The following is a 27,668-nucleotide window of genomic DNA, read 5'->3' as shown; positions in this document are numbered from 1 at the left end:
TTAAAACTCAAGACCTGAAGATACTGAAAGTAGGTTCAGTTCAGCTTTGCTTGGTGCTTAGGTCTTAGCTTTGGAAACCAAATAAAGTTTAAAGTGTCTCTTTTGAGTAGCTATTGAATATACATCATTATACAAAAGAATAAGTAGGAGCACATACTCTTCGCTCTTTCCCTTACAGCGGACTACGATAAGATGCCATTGTCCCAGATAAGACATACTGCTAATGTGTGACTCAGCAAAGTTCTTCACTGGACTGCAATGCAAAATACTGTCAACTTGAATTCCAATTAGTTATAAGCACTTGTTAAAAGTACTTTCAAGCTTGATTCCTCAGACTGAATCTCCATTAACTATTTTGTAAGTTTATCACCTTATGTTAAATTTTTTTGTCTCCTAGAGGTTATATGAAAAATACAACAAAGATACTGTTGTATCAATAACAAAAAATACAATACAGCCTCCCAACACAGGGGTCAGAGACCAGCCCTGGGAAAGAATGAAACAAAACACACAAGGTAAGCCAGCTGAAAGGAAGAAGAGAAACTCAGTAGCTGTAACTTGGTAGCACTGGTCTGAGATAACGTTCATAACAGTAACAGGCAAAAAAAAAAAAAAAAAAAAAAAAAGGAAACTGGAGAGCAGGGGGATTTTTAAGTACATGCCAATATGTCCTCAGCGGAAAGCAGTACTCACGAATTTGATCAACGTCTGATTCCACTTGCTCCAATTCTTCCTCTTCTTCCTCTGCAATTAGCGATTCCTTTGGAAGGCTAGTTTTGCTTTCTTCTGCAAAGGATAATTGGGATCACTTTAAGTAGGAATACATTTGACCACTTTGCTCATACATGCTAAATTTAAATAAATATATAGTTCCAGAGTAGTAAAAAAAACAAAATCCCTTCTATCCATCTATGAATTTCCTGTTGTCTACAGAAAAGTCTGCCTTCAAATAACCACATTTTAGAACTTAGCGGAAGGAAAGAAACACATCCTATAACAGAAAAAAATGTATTATAGGAAGATCAAAAAAATGATAAAAATAATGTGTCAGCATAAGCCTTGCAAATTCTGCAAAGGAGTCACTAGTGGATTCTGTTATCTATGCTATTTAAATCTAATATGTTAAATGACATGCTGAATCTCCGAAAGAGACACTGTACTCAAAAGACCTAGACAGGCATCTCAAGATGAAAGCAGTGTTAAAGAAGACATACAGGCCCTTGTGACTGAAAGAGACTGACTGAGTTTACATTCAGTAACCCAGAGCACCAAGAAAGATGAATTACTACTGAATTAATTGCAGTACTGGCTATGGAGACATTTCCAAGAAGCAAGAATTGTCAGGGAAGAGACTTTGTGGGCTGAAGGACAGCTGGAACTGCGGACACAATGGTCAGCCCAGAAATTCTCTGTAGGTAGGTAATCTTTGACTAGGGTCAAAATTAAATTTGACAGCATTAAGAGTAGAAACTGAAGATTCACACTTACTAGTAAGGAATGGGTAAGCTGTAGGAGAAGCCAGAAGATATGGTAGGCTCAGTATTGAAATCACTGTATGACAGCAGGAAATACTCACGGACACCACTGTGATCTGCCTGGGCACCTTCTGCTGGCTTCTCATCTGCTCCCTCCTGTTCCCCTGGAGATGATGGCACGTCCTCTTTACCTGGTGGTGATGGAGAGACACTCTTGGTATTCTTGCCTTCTTCTGCTATTTAGACTATTTTCATTTCCTCTCAAATGCTCTGAGATTCCCAAACATAATATTTGTGTCTTGTCTGTAGACTACAAGTACAGAAAACCCAGGGATATGTCCAATTCATGGGGTGAATTCATTGGCTCAGTTTTCGGGAACCCAGGGCTCTGTGTACTTTTTCAGTCTATTACAAAGACTTTCATCTAAATATTGTGTGACAGTGGAAGCTGAAAAGAGATTGTATGTTTTGGGTTTCTCTGGCATATTTAGGAGAGATTTACTTTTGAGTAAAAAAAGCTATTCCTCCATCTTTCTGATGGACTTCAAAAAATCTCAGGGAACTGTATGAGGTCATCTGACATCTTCAATGGAGAAACAAGAGATGAATCTTTAAGAAAAAAGAACTTTCTTCAAAACATTCAGTATTCCTTGCAAGTAAATTAATAAAATGAATGAAATTAAAGAACTTTAAACAGCTTAATCCCCCCCCAACAATTTTTCAGCTTTCAGAGTGCTATTATTTCACGAGTTACCACTGTGCCCTGGAGTGGAAGAGATTTGAATTTTTCAAACAAAAATGAACACATTGATCTTTTATATAAACTTTTTTGCTTTTTTGTAAAAGAAGGAGAAAGGGCAAATATTGGTCTTATTCTAAATTTGCTCTGCCTTTTGATTTCATATATGGTCTCCATTTCCAAAGAAAACACTTTAAAATGAACACTGGAGCAATTTTCTACAAATACCACAGCTATAAAAAATAAAAAATCCAACTTAAAAATATTCAGAAATTGAATGCAAAGAAATCTAAATATTCAGAAGAACAAATATTGCCAGAATTAAAATGAATTTCCTTCTGTGTGTAAGCTGGACCTTGATACCAAGAAAGTCCCTAAAAATACATTTTTTGTTCTTGGCATTGGGTCAGAATCCATTTGGGAAAAGAACTTTTGATGCATTTCAGAACAGGGAAAATGTCCAAACATATCTATGTATTAATGCTGTCTATCAGAAAAACTGAGGGCAAATGGACATTGTACATTGGCCATTATACAGTCAACCTGTCCTACTTATCTTCCTCTGATGGTTCTGAGGCTTTGCCAGAGTCTGACTTTCCCACATAGTTTCATTTAAGAATTAAAATGAGTTTTTACCCCTCAGGAGTTCTAGGAAAATTTGAAAGTAGACATTCAGAAATTTTTAAATTCAGAAAACAAATCAACAGAAAACAATTCCAATATATCTCTACATAGTTAAATAAAATTCATGAATTTTTAGTGGGATAACAGATCTGATATCACTGAAGTTGAAGAGATAGTTATAGACTAGCTGCATAAACATATGCTGGAGCATTCAGAGACCTGAATTCTCATTCTAGACCTAGAGATGACATGTACAATTTGTATAAGCCATTTCAGCTCTGGCTGTCTCAGTTATCTCTTGTGAAAAATGTGATAATAATACTTACCCATCTTAGCAAAGTGTTTTGATATCCATAGAGAAAAGTGCTATAAAATTTCAAAGTATTGTAACTAATTAGCAATCATTTATCTTCCAAAAATTAAGACTATTAAGACTAGTTTTCATTATAAATTAATTCAACTTTGGAAAATGCTTTAGGCTGAAAGATGGTATGAAAATTTCAGACTGCGTCAATATGTGGGTTCTAGTGATAGAAGGTTATCGCAATGTTCATTGTTCTTATTACACTGATGGTGTTCAAGCACTGTGCCAAAAATTTTGTATTTATAGACTCTGAGGAGGTTCAAAGGGGGATGTCTAGTGTGGTTGCAGATACTGGGTTTCACAGGTCCAGAAAACTTTAGCACAGGTTCACTGTAGCAGAGGCATGCATCTGTGTGAACACTGATTTTCTCTCTCTGTATATATTTTAGAAGACAGTTTTCCTGAAAAGATTAGAATGAAAGCTTTTGATATTGAAAATTGAGTGCAAAGTAAAACTAGTGTGACAATTCTCATGGGAAAAAAGCAAGTTGGTTATCAGAAAATTTTGTCAATTCCAATTTATACAGTTTGCCTGACCAGGGCATTAATGTTCTTTTTTTTTTCCTCTAGTCCTAGTAGTTCATGATATTGACTTTAAACACTGTACCAAATTCACATCAGTCCCTCTATTTAGCTTTCTAAGAACTCACCCAGGAGTGATTTCATGTTTTCTTGTTTCAGTGACCCAGGCTATAACCTGTGAACTTCAAGGAAACCATTTTCTCTCAAACTGCCTTTCCCTTAGCTATGTCCTCAAAAGCCACAGCTTAACCCAGAATGGATAAATATGTTCATTCAGGTATGTTGTCTCAGTCTTTTCAAAAATAGGATGTTTGTTAGCAATTTTGCTGCCATGCAGAATTGTTATGTATAGGGGCTTCTCACAGATTCTCAGCAAATTTGGACATTAAGAGATCTCTCATGTGAACAAAGCGACTCATTTATTCAAAATACATGAAAGTTGAATCACATGGCTGTCTATTTGATAATGCATAAACAATTCACTAAGAGGATCCTCTTTCTTTATACTATGCTCCTACGCTTTTCCTCTTTCCAAAAAAAGGGTGCTTAAATGTGTAAAACTTCATAAACACAGTGCCTGATTCCATAAATCCCATGACTGACACTCCAACTGCATAGAAAGCGTCAAATTAAAGAATGATCATAATATAGCCTACAGTTATACTTCAGAAACTGAAAAAATCTAGTAGTTACTATGAAAACTGTTTCTGCCTCACAACTGTGTGACCGTGCTTAAAAGGCATGGCCTTTTTCACCTCAGCTTTTACATCTACGGAAGGAGGACAACATCAGTTTTGTCCAGTACTTCAGAATGTGTAGAAATAGGGACTATTACTGCAAAACATAACTACAGCACTTTTACTACTAGTAATAAGCAAGAGGTTAAAAATTTCATCTCTATGCTGTGTTACTTCTTTAGGATTTAATTTTTTGGTTCACACAAAACTGTTACACAATGGTGTTATCATTCACACAACTGTTTAATTTTTTGGTTCACACAAAAAGTCTGCAAATTTTTGTAGAAAAGCTTTGGGCATCAGTAGGTTGAACGAAACTCAAAATGTACTTTCACCTACATGTTCCTTCCTCAGGAGAGACTGTCTTGTATGCAGTCCCTTTACTCGGCTTTATTCCACACAAGGTTATTCAGTTTATCCCAGGACTTCCCTTTGCTTTATTGTTTCCAACCTGGCCTGTTTCTAGCACAGTAACTATAAGCCTGACATGCTATTCACTGGTATCTTTCTGGCCTCAAGGTAACACTGGCCTTGAAAAGTGACTGAAACAGTTTTCATGAGGACAGTCTACCATGAGGAGTTACATACCAATCATCTGTTCCAGGCGGAAGCACCTTCTTCAAATCTAGTTCTGTTTTGGAAGGCTCAGATTTTTCCCCTATCTGCCAAGTCCTGATGGTTTAACTTTTCTTCAGGTACAGTTCCCTCAGCAGTTTTTTCTCCGAGTCTTTTCTTTAAGAATGAGGGCACGCCACCGAACAACTGTTTAAGCATCCCTTTTATCCTGCAGACCACATCACAGTATTTTGGGCTGCTGCTGGGCACAGCATGTGTGAGCAATGAAGTTTTGAAAAAATTATTTTCCTTCAAAAAATTTAATAGCTTTTAGCGCTCATATATACAAAGAGAAATATCTAAGTGTAAATCAATGTGCAGCTGTGTGTACCATTGCTAGTCTGTGCCATCTGTGTATCATTATTAGTCAGCATCACAATGAAATTAGTATTAAATATCAGTTTTAGGCATATAACCCAAGAAAATATCTTTTGCAACAGACAACATATCTTTCTCTCTTACAATGGCTAGAAGACTCAAGAAAGAGAAGAACAAAAAATACCAGTTGTTGCTGCAATTAAGGATAAATATATAAAACATCTGCTAGTCAGTCTGAGACAGCAAGGATAAAGCTACAAAGTAGGATCCAGACACAGCATCTTTATCACAACCCCATAACTCTTTTTGCCTCAAGAGAGAGAAAAAAGGTGGACAAGAGTGCCCATTAGAGTGCTTAGAACCCGACTATTGCTTGATCTGTTGCACACATTCAAAATATTTTCCTATAAAATTAGGAGAAATAAAACCTGACTCTGATTTCCAACCTCACATCTAAAATGTATGATCTAGATGTCCTAGTCCTGCCCCATGCAAGCAAAAGCTTTAAGCCCACTAAAGTCTGCATCATGAACAAAGGTGAGTTACCAGGTTTTTTATTAAGTGGAAACACTGAACTGGTCACATCACCGTAGTTACTTATTAACTTTAGGTATAAAGGAAAACCATAAAATTGAACTTCAGAGAGCAGTGACGTATGCCACAGATGCAGCAGGCAATGAAATTAGCCGCCTCACACGTGGTAACGCAAAACGAGCAAGTCCCACACCGTGGGCTGCTGTGGGGCACAACCCGGGGGCCGGAAGGAGACAGCCGTCCCGGGGGGTCAGAGCGATGTGGAGGGGCTCGGCGGCGGCGGCGCCACAGAGGGGCCCTGCGGAGCGGCCGGGAGGGAGGGGCGGTTGGAGACCTCCAGTAACGGCCAGGAGGAGGGTGCCGGGGAGGGGGCGGCTGCCAGGGGCAGATCCGCCGGGCACGGGGAAACCCGGGGGCGTGCGGGCTCCCCCTGGGGCGACGGGGCAGGTGTCCCTTTCCCCCCCCCCCGCCCCGGGGTCCGTGTGGGGCAGGAGCGACCCGTCCCCGGGGGCGCCCGCCCGCTCCTTACCTGGGGCCGCCTCCATCGCTGCTTCGCCCCGTCTCCAGGCAACCGCTCCCGCGGCGCGCAGAGCGGCTTGGGAACCGTAGTGCGGCGGCCATCCGCGCGCATGCGCCGTGGAAGTGCGGCGCCGGCGCGCGGTGTTGCGGGGGAAGGTCTGCCAGGCAACGGCGGGCGGGGGTCGCGCGCCGGCGGCCGTTACCCGGTGTGTGGGCCGGTAGTGTCGCTTTTACGATAGATTAAGGAGGCCGGTGGGGTTTTTTGAAAAATAAAATCCGTTTTGACCACCCTTGCGATCTTCAGGTCCACCCCTAGAGTTAAGAGGGACGATGCTCCCCATTGTGAAGGGAAGTGTCTATACAGAGCATTTTGTTCGCGTGTAATACAAAGGCACCTGGCGCTGCACAGTGCTGGGATGTATGAGGACATTCAACGAATAACTGATCTGGTCCTTAGCAGGTCTATCAAGGCGCCAGTCAGTAAAGGCCCCGCAATCATAACAATGGTTCAGTCAGAAATTATAATGGCCAAGATTATGAAAATTCTCTCTTGTACCTTGCTGTTTCCATGAAGGGCTGAAACTTTTCAAAACTTACATGTGAAATTTTCTACGTTTTCTTTCCCCCCGCCACGCAGAAAAATTTAGCAAACTCTCACCAGTCAGTCACCCTTTGCGTTCTGCATGCCTGAAAAAGCATACCTGCGAAAGCACGCTTTCCCCCCGCCGACTCTCGGACAGGGCTTTGACCCGGGGAGGTGCCCCAACGCCCGGTGTTTGCGAGGGGAAACGCGGTGTTTTAGGGGCCCCGGGGGGGGGCTGCCCTGTCCCGGCCCGGCCCGGCCAGGAGGGGGGAGGGAGCAGGGGGCTCCCCCGCGGGCGGGCGGGGAGGCAGGCGTACCTGCAGGGGGTGACGAGCACAGGTGCGGGGGCAGTGGGAGGGCGCGGACGGCCGCGGGAGGCGCCCGGGGCTGGGACAGGTGCCACCACGGGAAGGGGAGGGCCTGTGGGCGCGGCGGGGTGGCCCGGCGCGACGTGCCCGGGCGGAGGAGGCCGCGCCATGGCCCCGCGCGGGCGCTGGCGGCGGGCGTTGCTGCTGGCCTGGCTGCCGGCGGGTGAGTGGGGCCCCGGTGCCCCCCGGTGCCGCCCGCCCCGGAACACCTGCGCGGCGCCCGGGGCCCGGGCCCGGGAGGCGCTCTGGGGCTCTGCCCGGGGCTAACGCGGTGCAGCGGAGGGAGCGGCGGCCCTGCGGCCCGCGGAAGGGGTGGCCGGGCCTCGGCGAGCCTCTGCGGCGCCCCGTGTTGTTCCCCCCGGCCGGGGGCAGGTTTGGGGGGGGGGGGTGGTCCCTTCTCCGTAGCCCCCAACCGCCTCCTGGCCCTGGGCGGAAGAGCTGGACTCTCCTGAGCGTGGCACCAAAGCCATGCCAGGAGGGCCACTCTTACAGGCGGAGGAGTATAATCACCTGCAAAGGTGCTGCTCACTCCTCTCCTAGGTGGAGGGGAAAAGAGTTCCTGCTTCCCCGCAGCCTCCTGTATTGCTTGTGTGTGCACCCAGGCTCGTTTGGGCCTGAGTACCAGGAAGAAGCACAAGGACTCCTCAATGGCTCAGTCACAAGTGCTCACCTCAGCTTTTGCTACTGGCTCCGCACCCCCAGCTGCTTTTGAGATCTGGCATAGTTGCATTGCCTTGGTACTTGGTAGCTACATGCCTGTATGGAAATAGGAGCTCCCCTTGATATCCACAGGCGGCCTTCAGCAAGCAGTCATTTCTTTTCCTCCAGCTTCTCATCTCCTCCAGGGAATGATCATTTTGGTCTTGGATATCTGGGTCCTTGCTGATGATTTAGCTTTAGATGCCAAAGTTCAGTTTCTTGCAGAGAACCAATAAAGGAAGGAAAAAAATAGGGAGGCATGCGTCTTGGTTATCTTGCTTGGCAGCCACATTCCCGCATGATGTTCTCGCAAGCTAAAAATTGGCTTCACCTGGTCTGAAAGTCAGTGTCTTTTTCAATACAAAGTCACAGATCTGAAGTAGCAGTAACTTATTAGATTGGTAGTGCCCAAATTCATCCTTTCCAAGCACAAAAAAAGGGCAGCAGAATTCAGTAGAGGAATGCAGATCAAGTTTAGGAACCTTCCTTATTTTCACAGCTTTTCAGTTGTCTTGCATGATCTTGGTTGAGGAGGTTATTATGAAACATCAGAAATGCTAAGACATCTGGTTGCCATCCAGTGGGACCACTAGGTTTTTAACCTCTTCAAAAAAGAGGGAACTTGTCTTTCAGCTCTCACTCTTTTGTATAACAGAGGTAATGACAATGAATACCTTTCATAAAGAGCTTTGGTTCCTGTAAGTGAGAAGCACATGGTGATTTTTGAGTATTTTATTCTTGTCTGAGAGATGCTGCTGTAAGAAACCCATGGAAAATCTCTTCTGTTTTTATGCGTCTAGGCAGTTTAGAATTCATATGAGAAAGACCTCTTTGCTTGCCAATGAGATCAAGGTTTTGTCAGTCTTCTGAGGGTTTGCATTTTGGGTTCGTTTCTTGTGTTTCCCTTCAGTAAGATACTGAATAGATAATGAAAGCCTCAGGTGAAACAAGATGTGTTGAAGTGCAATGTAGTTAAATAAGAACCACTGTAACCAGCTGTCACCAGTCTTGACCTTGCCTTGCTACAGCACTGTAAAAACTAGAGAGCCATGCTTTTGATAGAATTTTGCATGGCCATTGATATTTCTGTGTTTACGTGTGTGTCTATATGTTATTTTTTTCAGAAAAGCCTTAGATTCAGAGTTTACCCAGGTCTTCTCTTTGTTTGTGTGTGTGGCATTTTTCAGGCAAATGAGTTTGCTCTGCCTGTGCTTTGAGTTGGTGTGCCAAGAGAGTTTCAAACCAGAAACTGAGCGGTACTGCGTTGCTATATCCTACTGCAGAAATATCTGTTGAGGCAGTCTTGCACCTCTGCAGCTATATAGTTTCCACCCCGCACAGACTGTGGACGGGTGGAGCTCATATTTGCCTGGAGACACACTACTATGGAGACACAACCTAAAAGGACATTGAAAGAATGGTGCTTGCAGATGTGATTCAGATATTACTGCAGTGTCCCCGGTTCCCTTGCTGTCATCCTGAAAACATGGAATGAAGGGAAGATTTTAAAGATGCAATAGAAATAAGTGTTAGTTTGTGATGACCCTTTCTACTGGCACTTTCCAAACCTCCCTCCTTCCTTTCCTCCTTTCCCACTGTCATGCACCCCAGTTAAGGGCCGTTCTACCATGGCACTGCAAACCCTGTCCTGTTCTCTGGGGTATACTCCAGACAGTGTGTCCTACACTTGCTTTGCACTGTTTGCATTGCCTTATCGAAGGGGAACCAGTGATAACTTTGCTATTGTTAATGACAAGCACAACTTATTGTGTTATCAAAGTTTAAACAAGATAGAGGTGCCACTGGAGTGTGGCTAAACTAATGTATAGCTTCTCAGAGGCTTTGTAAAATCTTGCTCAGTGGATGCGGCTGCCTGGATAGAAAATGCTGTGGAGGCTGTTATGGATGAGGTCAGAAAGTAAAAAAACAAGAGCTTTATGTAAAGGAAAAAAAAAGGGGGGAAATTGATGTGTGTTGTTCTAATGAGATAAACGGATTAAGTAGAACTATAATGCTAAAGCCCAAAAGTAGTATTGTCTTCATCCTAGTCACCACTAGGTAACATTCTGAGGGCTATCCTAGCAAGATCTTGACAAAATTCGTTAGATGTTTGTATGAACAGATGGCACTGCAAAACTGATCTGGTTAGGATGACAAAGCAAAGCAATCCCATCCTGTGCACTTTTGGGCCCAAAGAATTATATTCCACAGCCTGGAGGGACAATTCTACCATGCAGAAGTAGAGTATGAGTGATGTGCTACATAATGGCTAGTAACAGTTGCTTCAGAGGAAGGAATTCAGTATATAAGACAGGTGGATGGCTCAAGCTGTACTCTGGCAGGGAGAGACAGGACTCGCACCCTAACTAGGATTCATATCTCTGCACAGCTTCACCAGAGGAGTTGTGAGACATCCCTTCACACACTGTTTGTGAAGCACTGTGAGGTCCCTGGGTACAAGTTCTATATGAGGCCAAGGGAGATGTACTTCAGTTGTTGGTCTGGTCCGGGTTGAAAGTTGCGATGTGATGTCTGTTCCTGCCAGCCAACTGTCTTCTGTGTTCTTGTTTGCAGGTTGCCTGTCCCTGCTGGTAACAGTTCAGGATGCTGAGCGTTATACCACCTTGTTTGCCAATGTGGTCCTCAAGTGTGACTACAGCACCTCAGCGCAGCTGCAGGATGTGGTGGTGACCTGGCGCTTCAAATCCTTCTGCAAGGATCCCATCTTTGACTACTACTCAGTCTGTGAGTGTCAGGCTTGTTCTCCAAGGAATTCCTCTTTAAATGGAAGTATGGGGAAGGTAGACTTACTGGGGAATATAGGCTTTTGACCTCTTTCTGCTCACAAACCAGGTCAGGTGGTGGTACTTCCCTGGGCTCTAAGAAAAAGAGGGCATGGCTGTCATTTCTTTTGCAGTGTCAAGGCTTTATGACACGATATCGGAGAAATCCCAGCCAAAGCAGCCCATCTGTCCTCTTTGTCATCAACTCGGAAGGCAGGGAGCTCTGCCATATTTGGCACCTGTCAAACTTGGCTGCCCTACATTCTGCCAAAACAGAAGGCAAGGGCCCTGCAACAAATGGATTTTATGATTTCATGGGGCGCCCGTGGTTGGACCTAGTGGCCAGTGACTGGGTGTTACTGATTTTGGGAAATAAAAGAAACACCTGCATTTTGGAGGGCAAAAAGACCTGTAAGTGATAGCACTTTGTGTGCAGACATTCTAGTGTGTGCGGCCTTGTTTCAGGAGTGTTTAAAATGGTTGTTCAGGTATATTTAGGCTGCCCTACCTTAGCTTAACTGTACACTTAAGACAGAGCTCTAAGTGGGGAGCCTGGGCTTGTTTGGTGCCATAGTATCCAAGCTCTCTATCATGCAGTCTAGAGGGCTCGGGGCAGGCATGTTACCAAGTCCATGAGCAGGTCGATCCCTGGCTCTGCTGTTTCCAGCACAGAGTGAGTGCTTTGAGCTCAGGCTACACTTGAGCTAATAGCCACAACAGGGATAGAAAGCACGAAGGTCAGAATCTCAGCCTAGCTAGGTCTGCTGTTCACGATACATTGTAGATACAGCTGCACATAGGCCTTTAACAAGCTTTGTCCTCTCCTCTCTTCACTGCAAGTGCTTTAAAGACAATGCTGAGCTTTTGTATGAATTGTCTCTCCAAATTTCAGCTCCCAAATCCCTGGTGATTCAATGTTAGATTTTACTGCAAGTCTCTCATAGCAGTAATGGACAATAATTGCCTCTAATCCTCCATTAATTCTGTTGAGTCTCTACACATAATCATGAGGTGGAATCAGACGATGTGTTCTTTTCTGTCTTTATGAACAACACAATGGGTAATGGGGCACAGGAGGGAAAGGTAGACAGTTCCTACACCAGTTCATATGTGTCTAGAGATTTGGTTTTGAAATAAATACACTTTTGGTATTGCTCCAGTAGTCCTAATGAGTTGTGTGACTTTTTTCCTTGCTGTTCATCTTCATACTGGGAGCTGCCCTCCTACCTACCATCATCAGCTTCTTTCCACTGTCATTCTTTCAGTTGTGAGTGCAGGAGCCATCTCCTCTGCAGCTTCTGCATTCTCAGAATCTCTTGTCATTTCTGTGGCTCAACCTCTGTTTGCTTTTAAGTACTCCAGAGTTGCTCTTGCTGTTTTGAAGCCTTGGTTTTTATTACTAAACCAAAACAGATGCACGTGTGGGTTTAAGAGTTTCTCTGCTGTTTACAAGGGGATAGAAACTGGGCCTTTGAAAAAACTTTTGTCCTGCCTCTGATTTGATGATGTGTGTTTGTAGCATACCAGGCCAGTTTAGCTCTTGGCCAGGATCCATCTAATGACTGCAGTGACAGCCAGCGAAAGGTGCGCATTGTCATCCAGAAATATGGACAGAACGAGCCTGTACTGGGCGTCGATTACCGGCAACGGAAGATCACCATTCAGAACCGTAAGTGACATAACTTCTCAGGCAGGCAGTGAACCTAGTAACTATCTAATACCTGGGCCTACTGAGTGAAGAGAAACATGAACCTGGCTAATATCATCTGTAGCTTACATATTCTGTGAGGTGACAGTGGAGCAAGAGTCGTGAGGGGCCAAATCCCCTTTCCCTGGCCTGAGGGTGTTGAAGGCTCTGCCAGCTAAGGCAGAGTTGAGAATGCCTGAGCATTTTGCTGAAGAGTGCAGAGGTGAGCTGAAGAGCCCAGAGGCTAGAAAACAATTCTTTCCTTTAAGAAATACTGAATACTTGCCCAGGTGCAATATGTGCTCTCTGCTGTCTCTGGAGAAATAGCTATTGGTACTGCCCAAAAAGAGTTATTAAACTGGCTGGCTTAGTGCAGTACAGTGACCCATATTCAGTGTGCCGTGGCCTGACCTGAAACAGCTTTAAGGTGTGAGGCTGTGTTACATCCTAAGAGTGGTAAACATCCTAGGCATGTTTCTTCTATTGTATAATTGTTCTATTCTATTTCTCTTTTATTTGATGTGGTTCCCTGAAACCCTTCTGCTCCAGCCCCTTCCCATGCTAAAACAACAAGATGATTTCTTGATAAGAGGAGAGGAAGGAGGGAAAGATTATGAAATGTGAGCTCAGAAAGAGGTGCATACATTGTAGTGGTTTCCTGGTCTTTCATGGAGTTAATGAGGCGCCCTGCTTGCCAGTGGGGTTGACAGTGCTCTGAAACCAATGTTAGTAGTTGGCAGCAGCAGATTTCTGTTAAAATCTATCACCCAGCAATGCTCTGGTATTTCATTCCACACAGAATTAGCCCTGCTTGTAAGTAATGTTGCTTTCCAGACAAAAAGGGGATCACACAAAGAGAAAAGGGATTGGCAGTTAATGCCACTTAACAGGAGTTCTCCATAGACTAAAACAGGAGTGTGTTGTTTTCATTTGAAGGGGATGGCTGCTCATTGGAAAAGGGGAGGTGCAGTACAACATGTCACCTGCAAGCACAGGGCATCTTAGAGTGAGGCCTGAAAGCAGTGCTAGTCTTAAAGAGCCCACTGACCTTTGTGTCCCTCTCCCACAGGGGCAGACCTCGCTATCAGCGAGGTCATGTGGTGGGACCATGGCGTGTATTATTGCACTGTGGAAGCACCAGGAGATACATCAGGTGACCCAGACAAGGAAGTTAAGCTAATTGTTCTCCGTAAGTGCCTGTGGTCTGTCCTCTGGGTGTCCCCTGTCCTCCTCCTCCCCACCCCAAGATGTCCTCTGGAGTGGAGAGGTGCTCAGTAACTTACTAGTTACTGGTACATCAGGATCCTCTATCTTTCTCTGTATCTCCCATAGATTGGCTCACGGTGCTCCTTATCATCTTTGGTGGGCTCCTCCTTCTCCTGCTGATTGGAGTGTGCTGGTGCCAGTGCTGTCCCCAGTATTGCTGCTGCCACATCCCATGCGTCTGCTGCCCAAAGCGGTGCTGCTGTAACGAGGAAGGTGAGGTGTGAAAAAAATGTATGTCCAACCATGGCTTCTGTCAAGACAAAAGTCTGACATACAGCTTGCTGTGCTCCAATTTCTCCCTGTGCTTCAGTGTCATGATTGAGACATTTCTCTGGCCAATGTAACCTTCATGTAACCTGATAGAGAAGAGGAGCTAAGATATGTGGATCCCACCCTGCTCCTATGAAGCTCTGTGTCCTAGTTTCAGAAGTTGCTCCCCACTCACAGCTTACTGCCAGCTTCCCTCACATTATCCAGTGCATGGTCACTTCCCTTATGTGAATAGCTCTGGACTGTTTTCTTTCCAGTCCTACTGTGGTTCTTCTGCCTGTGCATCTGAGGGAAGCAAGTGAATGCTTTGTCCTTGGTATCATGGTGCTGCTCTCCAAACTGGCCTAGCCTTGAAATGTGCAGCTCTGAGAGGTACCTGTGTAAAAACTGGGACTTTCCATCTTCTGGGTATTTCAGACCTGCTCCTTCTACAAGCAAAGGGTTTTTGTTTGTTCCCTTTTTGTTGGTGAGAGGACTGAGGAGAAAGAAAGGAGGAAGATGGTCTGTTTTGATGGTCAACCCTGCAAATGCTTTCTGAGTTTTTGAGGGTCAAGACAGACTTTGTTATGCATCGTTTTCAGCAGTAATAGAGATTCTGAAGTCAGTGCTTGCCCTGTTAATAGGGCCAGCCAGGCATAGCGTTTGAATTCTGTCTGCTGGGGCTGTTTAGCCTCTGTGTTCTTGTACCTGAAACTGCAGTTCTGCAGTGACACAAGCTGGAATAGCTCTCTGTATCTTACATGCTCTGACAGGAACAAAAGGCAACAAACACATTTACTTGTCACTGAAATCACCCAGTTCTTACTAGATGCTGCAAGGAGAGGATTTGTGAACAAGGAGCTGTGGTTTTGGTGTCCCTTTGCCTACAAAGAGTTTTGCGGTATACCTTGGTGTTAGCAAGCTCTGTAAGAGCTGAAAGAACCTACTGTGAGAGTTTTAGATTTAAGATTAATTTGCTTAGCCATTGCAAAGGGTGAACAGAGTATCCCTCTCATTTGCTAAAACCAAAACCAAACAAAACACTTTCTGGGGACTTTCTGCTCTCTCAAGTGAAATGCTTGGTGGTGAGGAGGCTCTGGAGACTTGGCAGAAAAGTCAGTTTCCTTGAGGGAGAGAGAGGTGACGGAGGTAGAAGACTCATATGCCCAGGCTTCCTGATTCTCAGCAAAGGAGCATTCAGAATATGCATGAGCTCTTCTTTGTTTTTCTATGCTGTAGGAGATAGCAGCACACTCCAGACTGTTGTTGTCTTTCCTGCCTCCTACCAAGGATAGGTAGGATGGATTCTTGTGGGATTCCCAAAACCTCTCCCTTCTCATGCGAGAAGTTACAGGCCAGTCCAGCCTCATTGACTGGCTGCTGGATTCTCTGGCTGTAATTTTCCTCCCAGCTACTGCCCTCTCTATCCACTTTGCAAGGATCTGTGTGACTGTTCCCTTACTCTAGTGCACCTTCTTCATTTCTGCCTGCCTCTAACTTGTTTTTTGGCCTCCAGGAAAGGAATAGGAGACCTTAAAAAGCAGAAGAAGATTGAGACAGGAGGTATCTTAAAAAACAATCGTGAGGAATAACCATTCTATGCAACTAAACAGAAAGTGGAAATCCTCTATTAAATGTTAGAATTAGAGTGCAAGCTGAATGTGTCTGATTTCTTCCCAGTTATTGGCCACTAGAGGGTAGCCTAGATCTACTGAACGGGCAAAGATGCCACTGGGGCGAGGTAACACTGGGTGTTTTACAAGTCAGGTCATTAACTAACGTGGTTTTGAATCTAGTAATAAAAGGAGTGAATTGTTTGCATAATTTAGAGTTGGTGTTACAGAAATATTAAGTATGCCCCAGGGCAAGCCAATTACGTTCCCCATGGAAAGCTCTGAGAAAAGTCCACTGGTACAAATACCAGGCTAAATATATATATGACCTCCTTCTGTTCTTGTTAGCTAGTTCCTTCCTGTGGACTTCTCCCATGAATGAATTGGTGCAAAATACTTGCACCTGAGTCTGACTGGGTTGGAAAATAATTTTTTTTATAATTGGATTTGGCCCAGCAACTGTAAAATCTGACAAAGGTGAAGAACAAACTTTCTCATTGGGGAATGGGTGGAGCAACAATGAGGCATCCTCCCAAACTTTTATAACAGTTGTGAATTTTGGAACTGGGAGGAATCTGACATTCTTCAAATCAGTATATTTTCAAGAATTTCAAAAAAAGATCTGTAATGTTACCTTCGTTTTGCAGATGAGGAACCAGAGTACTGAGCTCAGTGCTCTGTGTATCAGGTTCAAACTGGGAGGCAAGCTATCTGGAGAAGGAAGGGAGGATGAGGGAGTGTAGGAAGTCCAAGGATAATTATGCATTTGTTCAGCTGTAAGGAGAGACCAGAGAATCCCACAGACGTGAAGATTTAGGTCCCAGCGACTGCTTTCATACCCTGAGGAGGGAAACCTGTAGGTATGCCCACCATTACTGGGCCTTTTGCTCTTCGGAGATGACTGCAGTCAAAACCTAGAGATGTGCATTCAGCAGGTAGAACCTGCAGGTAGGACATTCTCAAGGTGATAATGGGAGGAGAAGAAGAATTGATAAGGCCTTTCCCTTCTTTTTATCTCTCTTCATTTTCTTCCTCCTCTCTTTCTTCCAAGCGTCAAACCTGAACTCAAGGAAAACCCCTTAAAAAAAAAAAAAATTTTGACATAAAATGCTTGAAAGATGATACCTCTGGCCACAGTGCTTTGAAGAAAAGTCACAGTATTAGGATTAAAACCCTGAAGTTTCCAGCTCTGTTTTTCAGTCTGTTTGGAGCCAGGTTGGAGAGGGGAGGGGAGTTTGGAATGGAGAACAAACAGGAGCTGGCTGAACTGTGGATAAAGCAAAGAATGTGGTGGGATGCAGGGGCAGTCCCTCTTCTGCTGCAAGTCTTGGTCTATGTAAATTCAGTGAAGTAGCTGAAGGACGACATGGATATAATCTGCTTAACAGCAGGGGTGCTACATGAAATGAAGGGGATGGCTCAGTCCCAAAGAGCATACAGTCTAAATACTGCCTGTTGCAGAGGAACCCAGGGGACAGAATTAATTGGAGCTTAGCTGTAGCCTGGTTTCTTAAAGAAGCAAGGTTTATGCAGTCAACCCGTCTGTCTGTCCCCTGTCTCTTCCAATCCAGGAGCTTTTAATTCTATCAGCCAAATTCAGCCAGATTTATCAGAGGGGTAAAGGTGTCAAAGGCAATGACGTTACTATCTGTCTCCTGAAATGTATCGCCACGAATGTTCTGTTAGTGCCTGACATGAGAAAACACAGCAGTAAAAGCCTGCCTCTTTTCAGACTCCAGAGAAGCCATATAAAAGAAACTTTGCAAAGGCCTGAGCTGCAGAAGAGCTTCACACAGCAATGACAGACATGCACAGTCAGATTTTGTAAGGTCTGGGGCTTTCAGAATTTACTTGTTTGTAAACTTGAGTTTTGATTGTCTGTGGTAGAAGGAGTAAGTTTCTGTAAGGTGATGCTTTTAGGTATTCCCAAAACAGAAGCAGCAATGAGGGATAATTTTGCAGACAGAGATGGTGATGTTGTCTTTGTAGAGGAGGTGAGATAGGAGAGCTGAAAAAAGGGAAGTGGGCTTTGAGCCTGACCCCGTCAGTAGGGGTCTGGAGTTAGCAGTGGAAGAAGCCAGTAAGAGAGAGGAATTTCCATTGGGTTTGCTCCCTCGGTACACAGGACATTGCTGTTGAGAACAGGAGATTTAGTTTGCTCACCCGTTTGGTCATGCTGTCATAAGGGATTTAATTTTAGCACTCACACTGAGATAAATTAGAAAGAGACAACAAGAGTGATTGAAAGACTAGCAAGGGAGAAGCTGGACAGTGCATCTCTGAGTGCTTTATTTGTGGAAAAGAGAGGAAAAGATGGAGGCTTTTAACTACGATGTGGAAGGCATGATCTGGACAAAGCCTACATGAAAGGCACAAGAAAAGGTCTTGTTTAGCTACAAATCAAAGTCAAAGGGGGAAAGGACCGATGGCGAGTTGAAAGAGTTTTAAGAGGGAGAAAGCAATGCAGTATATCTTGCTGTATGAGATGTTATCTCCCACCTTTCCTCAGCTGTACTCATAATGATAGGGCAGGTGGGCAGTTACAAGTCTTCCATTTGGTTATATGCTAAGTACTTAATCATAGTGCCAGTCGATCCCAGTTGCTGGAACTGTACCCTGAATGTCTGGTATTAAACCTTTTCTTCTGTTTTAGATATCTATTTGAAGCTGTGCAACTTTCCCTTGCTCTATTGTATGTTTGTCATGGGATGGAGAGCTTTTCATTCTGTTGTTTTCCAATAACGGATCACATCCAAAAGATACAATGTATCAAGCAAAATGATACTGTATGTGTTCTGCTGGCTGTGCTGTAGGGATAGCTGCTGTAAGCTTGCTGCTTCTTTTCCAGCACTGGAACAGCATCGGTTCATGAAGCAGGCTCGTGCACTTGCACCTTGGATGTCACCCAACATGTTCTACAGAGGTGGTGATAGGAATTCCCAACTTTCTTCTTACCAGCTGAACCCTCTGCTGCAACGAGGTGAGACCATGGGCATCGTTTCAGAGGGAAATCAGGATGAGAACTGGTAACTTCTCGCAGAGGTTCGGCAGAGAGTCTTTAGCCTCTCTACCACAAAAGCAAAAAGGTATTTCTCCAGAACACCAAAGAACTGTTGGCTCTGTTGTATCTGCAGTATGCTTTAGACTCACCTGAGTGGATAAATACTATATATCCATCTGAAGTGTCTTCCTAGTCTCAGTGCTGGGTAAAGTAGTTTAATGCTAAGTGAGGTGTATCTGTGCTACACCACAGTGACTGCAGGGTAAATATACCCACCTTATCTCGCTTCCTGTGGTAGAGGAGGATACTGTCTCTTTGTTCTGCTGTGCTGGTCACGGTCAACTCCATATAGCCAAAATTGATATGACAAGTGAAATTTGTTTGACTTCTTATCAAATGTCTAGCCTTCATATTTTTGAGGGCAAATGGCCTTCTGTGCAATAGCTCTGTGCTGCATGCAGCAAAGAATGAAGGTCTCATTACTGAACCGGGAAGGATTTTCCAGACATTTCCCCTCCAAATCACTTATATTAGTGGTATTTATTTGTGACTTTAATGGAGGAGGGAAGATGGAGTGTCTAAAGTTCTAGAGAAAGAAGTATTATCAAACTAAAAAAAAAAAAGCTTATTGCCAGTAATATTTTTAATTGTCCAAGGAAAACAGGGGAATTCAGCATAATGACTTCCCAAAAAATTTTAACAAATTTCCATCTGAAATGAGCTTTTCATCACTATCCAGCAGTCATAGATTTATACTGTGTCTGGTTAGTCTTAGCTGTTGTTTGAAGCAATAGTTTGCAAACATGTTGAATGCTGGATTCAAGGTGTTTGAGCATACACTTTTTTAGCCTGCTGGTTAATTCTACAGTTAACATTTTTTTCTATCCAGGACACCAGTTCTCTTTTGGAAGATCTGGTGACTGAGCCACCATGATTTAAGATACTGGGGTTTCTTAAAGACATGTGTGCACACTAGCAGAAAACAATAGGCAAAGTTCTTCAGGCAGTCTTTTTAGCTTGTGTTTTCATAGTCATCAAATCTTTTGTGCTTAAGTTTCCATTAAATTTATATAAGGTCAGCTTTGAAGCTGTAGAAATGTTGGGTAGAAGGGACCTCTAAGGTCATCTAGTCTAAGCTCTTGCTCAAAGCAGGACTATCACCAACCTAGATCATGCCAGCCATTGCTTTGTCTAAAAAGTTTTGGAAATCTCCAAGGACAGAGATTCCGTGACCTCTTCGGGTACCTTTTCAAGTGCTACACCAGCTTCCTAGTGAAGAAATTTCCTCATTTGCTGCTTAATCTGTACGTACGTGTGTGTATGCATTTATATATACAAAATTTTCTTCTTTTGTAGTATTGACTGATATTGCTTCCATTTCAACAAGATATACAGGAAAGCAGAACCCTATGAAATTTCTGATTTTTTTTTTAATTGAAATTTGGTATCAGTGCTGTAGGAAAAAAAAATCCTCTCTCTGAGTATATCAGCTAGATTTCCTGATGTGCTGGGTGACTGATTTCTTACTACTGTGCTGCCCAAAACACAGATAATGCTGCAGCTTACCAGTAGCTATGCTTTGCCCCTTACCTTGTGCACTGCCAATGTGCTGCCTGTGGTGCTTGAGACTTGCACAGCTCTTGCAGAGGCCTATTTGCTCTGAGGAAGAGGAGGGGAAGAGATGCTTAAAAGGTTTTCAGCCAAGATTATCTATGGAGAGGGGGCCATCTCTTCATTGTTTTGCCTCGACTTGCTGCATTGTCCTGTGCTCTCATCCTCAGATGTGTCTCTGCAGAGCAGTATTCCACTGGTGCAGCCACAAGGTCAGCTTTCTTCTAACAAGGGTGTCTTGGACTACCTGGAGTCTGAAATCCAAAACCTTAACCTGTCCCAGCCCCTGCCACCCTCCCACCAGCAGCAGGCTGTGCCGCACCCCAGCATGCTCTCCTCCCTGGGCTCCGAGATTGTGGAACGCAGGGTAATACGTCTGCCTCCTCTCATCAACTCTGTCCCGTCCTTCCACGGGAGCAGCAACTCCACACGCCCCCAGAGAAATGCTCACACGCCCCAACCCTGGGATTTCCCAGCAGAGAACAAGAGGGAAAACCGGCAGTGGCCCCGGCCTCCCAGTAGGGATTCTCACTCCACCTACAGTCGGGAGCCCTGGGACAGGCAGCAAGAGGAGCATCCTCCAAGGCAGAGGACAGGCAGCTACAATGGTAGGCCTTGGCGCTCCAGACAAGATGTCTCACCCACGCGCCATGCTGAGAGGGGCAAGAGCAGCAGCAGCAGTTTCTACCCAGAAGAGGCCAAGGAGCACTCTAGCCACCATCGTGACTCAAGACAGCAGCCCACAGAGAGGCGAGACTACCAGCACCACACCAGGAGGAGCAACAGCTCAGGTCAGCGGCGGCACAGCTACTCTCCCCCTTCTCGGCGAGGGTCATGGAGCTCCTCCGAAGAGCATGTCCGTCTCCCAGTGGCAAACCGCAAGCGTCACCGCCGGTCTCGGGACCGGCCAGAAGATAAACCCCCCAGTTATCGCTCACTAGAAGTCATCCCAGATCGGGACAGCAAGCGTAGAGACAGTGTAGGGCCACGCTCGGTAAGTTAGCTGCTTTTGCTGCTTCCCCATGCAAGGGAAGAGGTGGGTTCTTGGGGGGTGAGGGTGGATGGTTGTTACTTTCTGCAACCTGTTGTCTTTCCAAAGGAAGGTAAGGAGTGCTGGATGCCCTGTGCAGCTTAGTTATCAAGAGGCTGTTGAGTTCCCTCCCTTCAGACACATGTTGCATTGCTATAGTGTGTTCAGGGACAAAGTGAGCAGTCAAATAAAGTTTGTGGGTTTTTTTTTTTGTTTCCAAAACAGTAAGGGGGTTACCCTTACCACACCCCACACCCTCCAGTCCCTACTTAGAGCCTCTATGCACTGGTGTCAGAAAAGCTGTTCTCCTAGCATTGCTTGGGGATGAGCACATCCAGAGTAGGCAGCACTACTGAGAACCCCTCTACAGCCCTCTCTGGCTTTGGTTTACTTCTGATTTCTTTTGTTTAATATGTGCATAATTCTCCTATTATCAGTCTCTGCCATTTAATGTTTATAATGTCTTGGTGGTATTTCTGAGATGGTTTATATGGAAAAGCTTCCAGGTAAGATGCTTAAAGCTACATGAAATGGGCTTTAAGATTGTGGGCGGCCATAGTGGTGAAAAATGTGATCCTCCAGGCCAGGGTGGAAGAGGATGATTTACTTGTTGGGACTGCTGAGCACTGAACATGCATTATACAGCAATGAACAACCATTGTTCTCAGCTCATCTTATTTCAGTTTACACTGGGGCTAGATATGAAGTAGCAACCTAAGTGTGAAAAGCTTCATATCCAATAGCTCGTTGTCAAGTTATAGCCAGTATATTCCCCCTTACCATTCTTTTGTTTTTAAAAAGATCAGGTTTTTTTAAGTGTCTGCATATCACATACATGCAGAATTTTACCAGGTGAGACTCTTCTCAAAGAGCTGTATTTTGCAGATTACCATTTTCCTCTTTGAGTTTTGGAAGGAAATGCAGTTCTAGTCCCAGATGGAATGTGTGTATGAATGGTTTTGCTATGATTCTCAGAGCAGGCAGGAAGACATACAGTTTCTATGCATCCTTCCATGTTCCTGAATCTCTTATTTTCTCTTGCAGGATAGAGGAAGTTCCCGCAGTGGAAGAAGCATAGTCATTTAATGCCAGTGCTGAAAGAACTGAGATTCCCACCAAACTCCTTTTTGCTGTCCCACCATGTAGGCTGGGATGGCTGCTTTTGATTGGACAGGCAACAAGCAAAAAAACAGATAAAGCTGCTTCCCGTGAGACTTGTGACTCTAAAGAATCTATGTCTAGTGCCCATGAAAGCAGTACCTAATGCCTTCATACTCCTGCTTTGACCTGGAAACTTAGGTTTGCAATGGGCTGTAATCTGTTGAAAACATTCTGTTGGAAATGGTGTACTTTTTAGTGGCATTGAACAAACAGTATATTCCCAACTTTTAAAGAAAGATACCAGTTGTCCTTGTTAGGTGCTCTGGCACGGCAAGGAGCCCAGTCTGTAGAACACTGGTCTTTTGCACACTGCTCACTGGTGAATGGCTCAAGTAATCAGAGTTGTAGAATCACAGAACAGTAGAATAATTCAGGTTGGAAGAGACCTCCGGAGTTCATCTGGTCTGGCCCCCTGGGAGTGAGGTGTAGTGAGGCACAGCTTCCTAGGGTCCTATGTTGTGCTTGAGAATGTGTAAGATTTGCTTCTTCTGCCTTGCTGTTTGGCATAGTTAAGGGACAGTCGCTTCCTTTCACCCCAGTAAGCCTGTCTCCCAAACAGAAGAATCAGAATGTTGGAAGGATGTTTGACTGCCTTAACAAGGGCTCACTAGCACATCTGAAAATTGCCAATTCATCTACCTGTCACTGACCGAACCACCCTGCCCTGCTTTAACCAGTTGTGGTTAAAGGTACTTGTGCTAGCCTTTAACCAGCCTTGCTTTTATTTGTAAATTTAAAGGGCTAAATTTAACAAGGTCTGGCTGTCCTCACAGGGCCTGAGCAAGGTATGACTACTGCTCCTGGTACTGTGGACCAGAATTTCCTTCAACTCTAGGAAGCATGACTTTGGTGGATATATCTTTCCTGAGACATGTACTCTTTTGCATGCATTTTATGTTCTTCCTTTGCTCTCTGTGCCATCTGTTGTGTACATGGGGTAGGGTAAAGGGCTCTGTGAGAAGTCTTACGGTCACCACTTTTACTACTGCCCTAACAATACTACCGTCTCCAAATGTGTTGTGCATCTGAGCCGTAGCTAGATTGCCAGGTTTTCCTAACTGTTACCTTGCAACTAAAACAGAATTTATCTGTGCTCTAAGAACAGTTGCTGAGGAGAACAACTTGCCATTTCCCCTTGATACGATTCATCTACTGTTTTCATTAGAATGTGCTGAAAAAGCAGAGATATTCCCTGTGTCCTTCTAGTTGGATGCTGGCTGCCTCTATAGGAAACTGGCTTTCCAAAGATACTTCTTGGATTCATAAGACTCAATTGTTTGTGAGGAACTTCTGGGGCATCTTGTGAGTTATTTTGTAACCCAGAGGCACTAGTGATTGGCCAGGATCAATCATTATACTGCCTAGGTTATTTCCCAACCACTACCAGATGGGACACCTTCTACTATTTGTTCTTTAATGTCCCAGGTGGTGATGTGCTTACAGTTTCCCTTGGAAGACTGACTTGGAGATGCTTTCATTTTCTCCACCTCCCTTATTCTTTTCTTTGGACAACAATGGGAAAATTCCTGCTGGGGGGGGGGGGGGGAATACTTCTAGCTGGATACCCGAAGCAGTTGCTGGTTGACCAAAGGCTATTATGGGGAACACTCACTTTCCTGCAGTTCTTTGGTTGATAGTGCTGATTTCTGCCTACAGAGAGAGAGCAGGAGGACTTTACTAGTCGCCCGGTAGACTTTGTTTCAGAAGTGGAGACCTACTTTCTGGAGGCAGAGGGGCTGTTGGACAGTAGTTGATGGCTAGCACAAAAAGGAATGAAAGAGCTGAAAGAGCAACTCCAAAGTTGGAATTCAAGAAGGGGAAGCTGTAATAAGCTCAGTCCTTGACTGCATTAGACCCAAACTGTGAACGTGAACTGACTCATGAGTTACACTTGAAGTATGGGGTATTAAGTGTGTTTGCAGAACTTGCAGAGCTGCTGAGCTCACTGGCTGTGGATCATTTTTATTCTTATTTAATGACATGCTGGTGATGGGACTTAATGTTCTGAGGGTTTTATGTATCCCTTGTTTTATGGCTGGAATTTTTTTTAATTTCGGAGGAGTTTATGGTGACTGCAGTGATAGAAAATATGGGGCTCCTTCTTCCAAAACTGTCATCTTGTTTTGACTTTAGCATTGCCCTTTGCCAACTAGTAGTAGATCCAGGATCTGGAAGATTTTTCCCTGGGAAGCTGAATTAGTGGCTTGGAATTTGACTTTCTCCTTTGCTTCCCATAGATCTATGCAGAAAAACCTCTTTTTCCTGTCATCTCAGCCTAACCCAAATGTCCAGGTTTCAGGGAAGGACTGCCCCTCTCTCCATCAAGAGCAGAGTCTACTGACACCAGCTGAGATCCCAAGATGGCAGCATGGGAAAGAGTTTACTCTCTTTCACATACAAATGTGTATAACCCAATATTTGTCTAGCAATTTTTTCCAAGATCAAGGACCCCCTGTCACAGCAAGAAACCCAAAGATGACTTTGTGTAACAGCAGCAGCTATTGAAGCTTGCCACTGTAGTATGAGCATACTAACTGCAGGTCCAAACTTTTTGATCTAAATCCTGTGAAGGAGCTGTCCATCTTTATTCTTTTCTCTGGTCCCCATAATTGAGCTAGGGTAGCTAATTGTAGATTGTGTAAATTTGCACAATATATGCTGTGTGAAGTCTGAAGAGTTTTATCGTTACCATGCTTGAGCATCTCTTCAGTCACTTTGTTCATATTTATGGAAACATCAAACAAAACTCTTCATGGAAAATTGACTGTATCTCAGACTTAATTCTGTGACTTCTTAAACTGCAGACAGAAGTAGATTAGGTTATCCAGCAGGGAAGCAAAAATGGTACAAGGTTTACTAAAATCTGGTCCACAGACCACTATGGTTCATAAAATACCAGTTGGTGGGCTGTGAAATAATTAAAAGGGAAATTTATACATGCATGCTTCACAACTGCAAGCAGACAGAAAAGTGAGAAGAAAATAGGCTATACTTTGAATGCTTATTTCTATTTTTAATTGGCTGCAAATGAAAGCCATTGTGACTGCACTGCACAATACTAAATGGACTCTTTTCCTCCAGTAAGATTACAGGGTCTTTTGACTTTCAAAAAAGAGAGAGAGAGTGAATCAGGCAGCTCAGATACTACACAGTGAAAAGAAATAACAGTAGGAAGTAGCATAGCCTAGTTCTTTCTATGCTGTAATATAATCATGTTTGATTTTCAGCCACTGCAAAGAGCTGATGTTCACATGTCAGCCCATGTGTGGTGAAAGAAGCTGAATATGTGTTGCATTTGGCAGTTATTGCCATTCCAGACTTTTGTTGTTCCTGTCAGGCAACTGAAGGAACATAACATACCTTACCCTCGAGAATGAATTTTTCTATACCACTGAAGATAAAGTGCCTTGATAGTAACTGGGACTACCCTAATTAAAATAATAGTGTAATGAGTAAGGGACCATGCCATGTGGGGCAGATAAGGACGTCTATGTTGCTCCTGGCAGCTGCTTTCCACCAGAGATTTGTAAGAGAGATAAAAATCATGTAATTTTTCTTTGATTAAGAAAGGACTTGCATTATCTGGCTTTCTTGCTTATTTGCAGAGCACCCTGCCATTCCAGAATGCCATTCCAGGAATGGAGGACAAGGGCTGTTTCTTGTGTAATCATTGATCTGGTCTTGGCAATTGTCTGTTTGGCAGTAGAAAGTGCTGAAAAGCCCAGTTGCTATCTCTGGGATTGTATTCATGATACACTAACTTTAGCACTAGCTAAAGTTAGGCTAACTTGGGGGTGGGGGGGAAGTTACCTTGTGATAGCAACCACAGTGCAAATCTCCTCAGCAGTACGTATTATTGCGTAGGGTAGCTAAGTCCCCTCTGTGTTACTACCTCCAGCAGCACATCAGTTTAAAACACCACTTAATATGGTTAGAGACTTTAGTTTGTGGACCTGACGTAGGAGAGAGATGACACTTGAGATTATATTAAATTAACACCCGCAAGTAAAGACTGCTCCTTGCTATTTCTGTAAAGTTTAATGCCTATAATGTGACTTGTACTGGTCTTCCAAATGTTATTCCAGCTGTAAAAGTAGATGGCAAATGTGTAGATTTTCTTCAATGATTGTCAAATGTGTAATTAAAATATATGAGAACTTTCAACCAATTGTTCTTGTGTGTTCTTCCTAGACCATAAATTGCTTTTTAGTGTTTGCACCAGAAGTGGAATTGAATATTCTGTGCTTACTTTTGGAATGAACCTTGTTAGAGATTAGTAGGAATTTTTTGTTATTTTTTGGACAAAAATGCAAAATGGTTTGTTTGTATGGGTTTGGAGGGGGATATTTTTCATGTTATGGAGGGCTTTTTCTTTGTTTTTTAAGAAAACAGATAATAAATTGTTCAATGAGAGAGTGGGAAAATGGCTGGGAAACCACTGGCAGCCCTCCTTAATGACCTGACCTCAGTTTTGTCACTGAAGCAATCATTGACCTGGCTTCCATGTCTGTAAAATGAGACTGGTCACTGTTTAGTTTTATACTACTTTGAGCTCTATGAGAGTAAAAGTCTAGAAAATTTTGGATAAATGAAGACACTGGTTGAGCTCTTCACGAGGCAGTAGCCTAATAAATGAGTCACTGTCATGAATATAAGAACAGAGGTCTGTTGAGTCTCGTGTAATAGGCTTAATTTATGCCTCAGGTCTTCCCCTTTTCCCTTAGCTAATGCTATTTGTAATACAGTGTTGCATCCTTTCTGTCTCTCCCTCTCCTGCTCAATGGTTTTATGTGCCAAACACAGATGGCTGGCCTGACTGAAGACCCAGTGGGCACCTGAAGCTCAAACTATGGGAAGCATGTGCCCTTCAGCGGCACTGCAGCCACTTTCTGGTTAGGTCCAGTTCTCCGGGGAGCCTGGTGAGAAGTTATGTTTCCCCTGTGCAAGTTTTGACAGCTGGCTCAGGTATGTGCCCATCTTGTGAGCCTGTATAGAAATGGTCGGACATGGGAAAGGAAGAAATCTGAGAGGGGTTTGTGCATGTGCACTTACCCACATACACCATTTTGTTAACGTGTTTGCTGGAAACCAAGAGCAAAATATAAATAAGCATAACAGCCACAAGTAAGTCCAACCGTCAGAGTTGTGAGGTTACAGAACAGGCCTTCCC

General features: G+C 44.0%; 2 protein-coding genes across 9 annotated transcripts in view; one reads left to right on the top strand and one right to left on the bottom strand.

The window, feature by feature from the left end:
* Positions 1-6,596, bottom strand: part of CFAP44 (cilia and flagella associated protein 44) — a 44,694-nt gene extending 38,098 nt beyond the window's left edge. For 5 of the 7 annotated variants that reach the window (XM_064520446.1, XM_064520457.1, XM_026093996.2 and 2 more), the window contains exons 1-3: positions 6,458-6,596; positions 1,577-1,666; positions 694-786 (exon numbers count right to left, since the gene is read on the bottom strand). In XM_064520446.1, coding sequence (XP_064376516.1) covers positions 694-786; positions 1,577-1,666; positions 6,458-6,473 — 199 coding nt within the window. In that variant the 5' untranslated portion in view covers positions 6,474-6,596. The remainder of the gene's footprint in view (positions 1-693; positions 787-1,576; positions 1,667-6,457) is intronic. The other 2 variants (XM_026093994.2, XM_026093995.2) reach the window with 1 other exon arrangement.
* An 865-nt stretch (positions 6,597-7,461) lies between these two features.
* Positions 7,462-26,662, top strand: ILDR1 (immunoglobulin like domain containing receptor 1). 2 transcript variants are annotated; one of them, XM_026093992.2, is made up of 8 exons: positions 7,462-7,561; positions 10,672-10,842; positions 12,400-12,549; positions 13,637-13,756; positions 13,900-14,046; positions 18,544-18,675; positions 20,478-21,301; positions 22,382-26,662. In XM_026093992.2, exons 1-8 carry the CDS (start codon positions 7,507-7,509, stop codon positions 22,421-22,423), a joined length of 1,641 nt encoding a protein of 546 aa, XP_025949777.1. In that variant the 5' UTR covers positions 7,462-7,506; the 3' UTR covers positions 22,424-26,662. The 2 variants fall into 2 exon arrangements, with proteins under 2 accessions (XP_025949777.1, XP_064376498.1); XM_064520428.1 differs by lacking the exon at positions 13,637-13,756.
* Positions 26,663-27,668: the final 1,006 nt, after the last annotated feature.

The sequence above is a fragment of the Dromaius novaehollandiae genome, chromosome 1, assembly GCF_036370855.1.
Source record: "Dromaius novaehollandiae isolate bDroNov1 chromosome 1, bDroNov1.hap1, whole genome shotgun sequence".
Lineage (NCBI taxonomy): Eukaryota > Metazoa > Chordata > Aves > Casuariiformes > Dromaiidae > Dromaius > Dromaius novaehollandiae.
The sequence above is the reverse complement of the archived record's forward strand: the minus strand, read 5'-3'. Positions and strand labels throughout refer to the sequence as shown.